Here is a 6,812-nt window from a genome sequence, read left to right on the forward strand (position 1 = left end):
TACTTACACAGCCATAGCCCCACCTAGTGGAAAAGTCATGCCACTCCACTTGTTACTAATGCCCATGAAAACAAATTTGTTTATCGACCGTGATTGGAAACTGCTTCAAAATGTAATTGGTTCTACCTTGGCCGATGCTACACCCTTCTAGCAAGTTTCACAAAAATCGGGCCAGTAGTTTTTCCATAACCCTGCTAACAGACAGACTGCACAAACCGAGCCAAAAACATAACCTTCTAGGCAGAGTTAATGTATCTAACAAATTGATAAAATAAGAGAAAAACAGGCCGATATATTACAGACATAGACTGTTAATAATATACAGTTTATGATTACAGAGGATCAATGTGATCTGGAATACACTGGATTACAGAGGGTTTCAACTTAACTGTATAATAAACAGAGTTCCTTGTGAGGAATGCGGCGAGAATAAGTGTGTAAATCAATCCTTTTTCGTGACAATAATATAATAGCAGGAGGGGCAATATTAGTAGGCTATTCTAAAACTGGAAGGTGGTAGTGGTTTAATTGGACAGAGGGTGTTAAATGTCCTTGTGTAGTTCATGGATGTGTAATAAAACCGTGTAGATTCATCTCATAAAACTGTCACGTGGTAGGTATGGACAATGGCTTCGGATCTCATCAATGACGTAGCACGTCTAAAACGATTGCTTAACAAAAAACGTCTGGGATTTCTCAACACACGCTTTAAACGAACACAAGGCACAGACATACACATACAGTAATATACAATTTATTCTAGTTATTCTTACTTGCCCTTTAAAACAAACACCTTTTACTATGGCTGTGAGCAGCTGCGTAGGATTAGTGTCTGCCACCAGACATAGCAAGTGACGGAAACAGGGAGGGAGTGGCAGAGACAGGGACAGGCAGATTGACAAAAGAATATAGCACAGACTCTTGCAAGTAGCATGGACTGGCCAAAATGTGAGCACCATGTATGTGGACATGTAAGGACTGAGCAACCGCTGACTGAAGCCTAATGGGGTCTGGAGTAAGCCAGAAGGAATATCCAGGTAGGATTGAAATACACAGGACACAGAATTAAACATACCAGGGATTTTATCACCGAATCGGCAGATTGGATTTAAGGATTGCTGCTTTAAGAATAAATTTAATTTGAACCAGATTCTTCATAATATTCTGTGTGTGTGTGTGTGTGTGTGCGTCTTAAAGTGCAGGGGAGTTATATCTGTACATGGACTGTAAATGGAAATATTTATGAGTCTACTGACCTACCACCCTGATAACTATTGAAGTTTGTATTTTGTTTTGCTATCAGGCATAGAGTAAATACTTAATAACAGGACATGAGCTTAACCTCCACCAATTTACTTTGATAAACAGAGGACATCTCTTTGGAACAGTCTCCCGGCATCACTGCACATTATCATGAGGCGATATGGTGTAAATTAAATATCTTTTAACAAATACATCAATGAAGATATTATAGGGTTGACAATTGGTGCTTTCACAAAATCTAGTCTCATATCACAATATCAATATATTAAAAATATGTAATAGGGATATATTGCCCAGCCCTAATTATCATCATTCAAAGAAACATTTGAAAGGGTCACTTAGCAACCATGACTTTTTATATTGTAATACATTACCATATTTTGGGAACATTGACAACATTGACATGCCCCGGTGTATGAGCCCAGGTGTTTACAATAATTTTAAAATGGCTACTTAATCCTAACATCAAGTTAAGAATTCATAAAACATTCAATAACTAGCATCAGTACAGATGTTAGATGCTATGTGTCCTGTGAGAAGAATGTGCAGATGACCACGTATAATTATTATTAATGCTGATCAGCTTTTGTAACAACCTTGCCAACAAAGCTGCTGCACAATTATTGGTATAGTAAGCCCTCTTTAGGATTATGTTAATTTGTACAGTTTGTAATAGGCTCCCTTATTAATCGAGGTACAATTGTGTTCAGCGGTGAAAAATGATAGACACAGAAAGACACAGCCCTAACGCTCTTAAGAAATTAGCACAATCCAATTTAACAGGGTCTGTTGCATTACCTACCAAACAGAAAAACGTACTACACCTAAGCATGTCCACACACAATCACTGCTAGGGCTGCAATTTAACATTATTTTCAGTGTTGATAAATCTGTAGATTGTTTTCTCAATCGATTGGTTCTTGGTCTATAAAATGTCAGAAAATGGTGAAAATACTGGATCAGTGTTTTCTAAACACCAATATGACGTCTTAATATGACTTGTTTTGTCCACGACTCAAAGATTATCAGATAAAAATGTCACAGAGGAGTAAAGAAAATAGAAAATATTCACATTTAAGGAGCTGGAATCAGAGGATTTAGACTCAAATCGATTATTCATAAATCAAGTAGTTGGCCATTAATTTAATAGTTGACAATTCATAAATCTTTGCAGCCACAAGCACGCACACACTGCGGTGAATCCTCTTAACAGCAGGTTACTAACTTGCAGGCTTTTTCCCAGACAGTCCGGTGTTCATGCCTTCCTTTATCTGTGAGGACTAAATTTAGCAGACATGAATTACAATAGAGGCTGGAGAAGACCGCAAACGCTTCCACAAACAAAGGTTTTGTAGTGGGTAAATATTACAGTAATATAGTAACTGTTTGGTGTTAATCAGTGTGTGTCTTCCACCTCTGACACCCCTCTCAGTTGAAGAGAGCCCGCCCCCACCACAGTCCAACACTGAGTCAGATTCAGCTCACTCCTCTCCACCTCGACCCGCCATCATCGTCACAGCTCCATCACGAGAGGACCTGTATGCCTTACCATCCACCATGACCTTAGCTGATGCCGTCAAAGAGCGGCGGCCCTCTTCCACACCCTTCGTAGTGGGGAACAAATTTGTGGCCAATCGATAACAGCATGTCCTGCAGGAGGTAAAATGGGAGTCGAACTTGGTCTTTATTGATCTGAACTATTCATATCTGATTTTGTTTGACCTTCTTGTCTCGCATAACTACTCACACATACACACATAAGACTACACATCATAATTTTCTCTATATTCTTGTAATTTATTTTCTGCATTTACTTATGTTCAATTTGTAGAATTTAGGACTCTTGTAATTGCAATTGCTCATTATATATACAGTATATATATAAAACTGAAACTATAAAAACGTTCTTTAAAAAGTATTCAAATACACTTTACTTTTTACTGGACATAAACAGCAGAATGAGCAGCGCACTTTACTTAAATGTAAAAACTAAATGATCTTACTATGCAAAATTATTTTAACTGATTTGTTTGATGTGAGCAGCTTTTTAATGCTGTTGCTGGTTTAGGTTTATGACTATGTAGTACTGTGTAATCTATAACAATACAGCCAGGTAGATTAAAAGCTCTTTAACCAAGGTGTAAGTTTAATTCCATGCATGTAGAGTTTTCTGACAAGCTCCCAGCTTGTGCCACACATCTCTCCATAACTATGTCTAGAAAACAGTTGGCACTCTGCTGCCATGTGTGAGGCGGTTGCCATCGCAAAGCCAACATTTTCTTTGCTGCAGTGAGACCACCAGTCCATAGTATACGCTATTGCTGTAGAGACAATTCTAAGGCAGATTGAGTCATCATTAAGTAAGAGCAAGGTCAGTGACAGTGGAATATTACCTCCAAGCAGATCACTAAAAGTGAGACACAGGCTATATCTGTCTCCAAAAGGTAAACACTCACACCAAAAATAATGTATAAATGACCCTGGGACATCAAGTGTACATAGATCACAATTAGGAGATGGGATCATTTTCAAAGCATGACGTTTTCTTGGAGTCAAATACATTCTGTACACATTTAAAATGTTTGAATTGGTGATCAGGGGTTTTGGAGGTATCCTGTAGTTTCTCCTATATACTGTGTCCCGGCTAATCTCTTCCTCTTTGATTAATTTGTTTTCTGTATTTTATTGCAGTATTCAAAGAAGAACTCAAAATGGATTGCACAAGTATCACGCAGTTGCAGAACCGCATGGCAGCGTGTTGACGTACTCCGCCTGTTCAAACTCCGGGAAAGCACTTTGTTGTCCTGGTGGTGGCACGAACCAAAACACAATGGCGGCGCCCGAGTGAGCCCGAGTTAAAGCCAAAACGGACTCTACTCTTGTCTTCTGAGGCTGCAAACGAGTCGAAAGAATGGACACCGTGGGAGAAGACGAACAGGACCCTATAAAGCTCAAGTCTATCAAGAACAATAAAACATTTACGGTGCCTCGAAATGACAGGGTAAGAGTTAGCTTAGCTTTGTTGGGGGGGTAGTTTAATGATGTCCTGCTTATCAGCAACGCTACAGCGCATACATTACAGGGGCATACTCGTCACAACTGTAGGTGGCCTAGTCTGAAATTTGGCATATATATTTGACAGGCAACATGACATATAATAGATAAGTCGCTGTGTAGATGTCTTGTGCTCAACACTCGCGTGACGCATACAGAACCGTATAACGCTAACTTAATGCTAATAACATTAGCAAGCAAAAAAAAAAAAAAACTTGTCAAATTATGTACAAGTTACAATTTAATCGATACGCTTATGCTTAAAAGTCACTGATGGGCCAATCAGTTTTTGGAACCGCCAGTGTTCAAGGTAATTTAATTATTTAAATTGCCTTTCTTAAATAGAGATTGGCGTTCTCCCCATCTAGGACGTCATCAGTAATTAGCTAGTGAGGCACCTTTGCTTCACGAGGCACTTAACTTCCAAGGTAAAAAAAAACTAAGGTCGGTGCACCACTGTCAATCTTATTACTGTAGCTTTTCCATGAACCCAACTCTCTGCGTCATCGAGTGATTCCCTGGCAAGCCTTCATCAGGCATAACTCGTAATAATCCGTTGTCCGATTTAATAAAATGTTATCAGACCCATATCTCAGCTTGTACACAGTCTCCATTTTCAATTATGACAGAGTAGCTCTCAAAATGCTCTTCATGCGATCTGTTGCTGATTTTAATTAACAGGCTGTATATGGTAGTCTGATCAGATTTAGTCTCTCGCTGACTTCTAAACGTCACTATCAGGCACAACATGTGTAAACCTAAGTTAGCAGGTCAAATTCATGTACTGGAGACAAGCATGACGATGAAGTTCACTGAAGTGAAGGGAGCATCTGTGCCATCTCTATCTTTTCTTTCTTTTTCAGTTTGGGAGCTGCAGAAGTGTTCGAGAGTTTGAGAAATTTAACCGCATAGGAGAAGGAACTTACGGCATTGTGTGTAAGTTATCAATGTTGCAGATCATAGATTGAGTCAAAAAGGAAGATAAAAATAGCAGATCATTTTAACTGCTGTTAACTCATACCTGTTTCCTGTTCCTAATATAGACCGAGCGCGAGACACCAAGTCAGATGAGATTGTAGCATTGAAGAAGGTGCGGATGGACAAAGAGAAAGACGGTGAGATCAATGCTCTGAACGCTGATTCATATGAGTGTTTTGAATGGAGTATTTTTGTAGGCATTGTATGTATGTTTGTCTTTGTCGATGTGTTGTTTGTGTCTAATAACCTTTTTGGGGAATGTAGGGAACATCATTGGTCATGTGGAAGTTTTAGCCTGACGGTTGGTGCGTAGAGGAGTTGAGGGAGTAGTTATGGAGATATAGCTTGCTCTGAAACACAGTGTTGGATATCAAAGATAACCTATGCTGCCATCCTTTTGGCCCAGATTTAGCGTTGCAAAAAAATGAGCAAAATTAAAATAATTTGAATCCATAGTTTACAGTTTTTGTTTCATAGTGTCCAAAATGTCTGAGCCGCTTAAAGCCATTTTAAACTATAGTGAGCATATTAATGAACGTCCGTTACATTTAAGCCCTTGCCAAATAAATTGATATGTAGCTTAGTAAGCCTATCAGCTCCATAAATCTCTGTATTTCTCAGTGTGGCCATGTTTAGAAAATGGTGCAGAAGCTGAGAAAGGACAACCGCAGCATTTAGTTCTGAAGACAAAGAGGACAAAAAAATGACAAGATAATAACCTCTTCTAATTCTTCCTTTTTGCAACTGTGTAGAGGAGCGATGGGGGTGTGAGCACCTACGGCTGTGTTTCTGTAGTATTTTTCTTTTTAAAACGGCAATGCCCTTCTCTTTCTCTGTCAGGGATCCCCATCAGTAGTCTCAGAGAGATCACCCTGCTGCTGAGGCTGAGACATCCCAACATAGTGGAGCTGAAAGAAGTGGTTGTTGGCAGTCAACTGGAGAGGTAGTGCACATGCACACACACCACTATAAGGCTGCCTGCCTCAGCTGGCCAACGGTCTGGCAAAAATGCAGGTCTTTCCATTCATTTTTATGGGGGGGGGGGGACACTCAAAAAGAATTTGAGAATGACTCAACCTCACGTCACGCTGCTGTGGCCAATCATGTAACCGGTAAACAGACATGTCAGTGTGTTTTGAGCTCTGGTTTAAGGCGGTGTGTCCCAAACAGGATAATAACATCAATAACTTTATCGTTGCCGCAAGAACATTTTTTAAACATTATAAGGGTAAAAAACAAAACACAGGCACTCACTTGCCCTGGAGTTTGTGTAATAGTTGATTGTTTCCTGCAACAGCAAAGCAGTCGCTATGTCTCGCTTATCTCTTTTCTTCCTCTCTCCCCGTGAAGTAAACTGCTTTCAAGTGCGGTCAGAAACGTCGGAATCTACAAACGATCTGACGGAGAACAGTAATCTGCTTGTGCTTTGTTAAGGGGGTATAAGAACACAACAGGACAGGACGTCACACAAATGGGCCGTTTTGTTGACCGTCCCCCAGGCCACACCCAGGCCACAC

At 39.9% G+C, this 6,812-nt stretch overlaps 1 protein-coding gene across 2 annotated transcripts in view; it reads left to right on the top strand.

Annotated features, from left to right (window-relative positions):
* The first annotated feature begins 786 nt into the window (after positions 1–786).
* Positions 787–6,812, top strand: part of LOC116693445 (cyclin-dependent kinase 10) — a 23,453-nt gene continuing 17,427 nt past the window's right edge. For both annotated transcript variants that reach the window (XR_004332919.1, XM_032522436.1), the window contains exons 1-6: positions 787–1,037; positions 2,696–2,922; positions 3,955–4,264; positions 5,181–5,253; positions 5,361–5,432; positions 6,136–6,238. Coding sequence is in view for 1 of the 2 variants with exons in the window: in XM_032522436.1 (XP_032378327.1) it covers positions 4,175–4,264; positions 5,181–5,253; positions 5,361–5,432; positions 6,136–6,238 (338 nt within the window). In the remaining variant the exon portion in view is untranslated. The remainder of the gene's footprint in view (positions 1,038–2,695; positions 2,923–3,954; positions 4,265–5,180; positions 5,254–5,360; positions 5,433–6,135; positions 6,239–6,812) is intronic.

The sequence above is a fragment of the Etheostoma spectabile genome, chromosome 8, assembly GCF_008692095.1.
Source record: "Etheostoma spectabile isolate EspeVRDwgs_2016 chromosome 8, UIUC_Espe_1.0, whole genome shotgun sequence".
In the NCBI taxonomy this organism is placed as follows: Eukaryota; Metazoa; Chordata; class Actinopteri; order Perciformes; family Percidae; genus Etheostoma; species Etheostoma spectabile.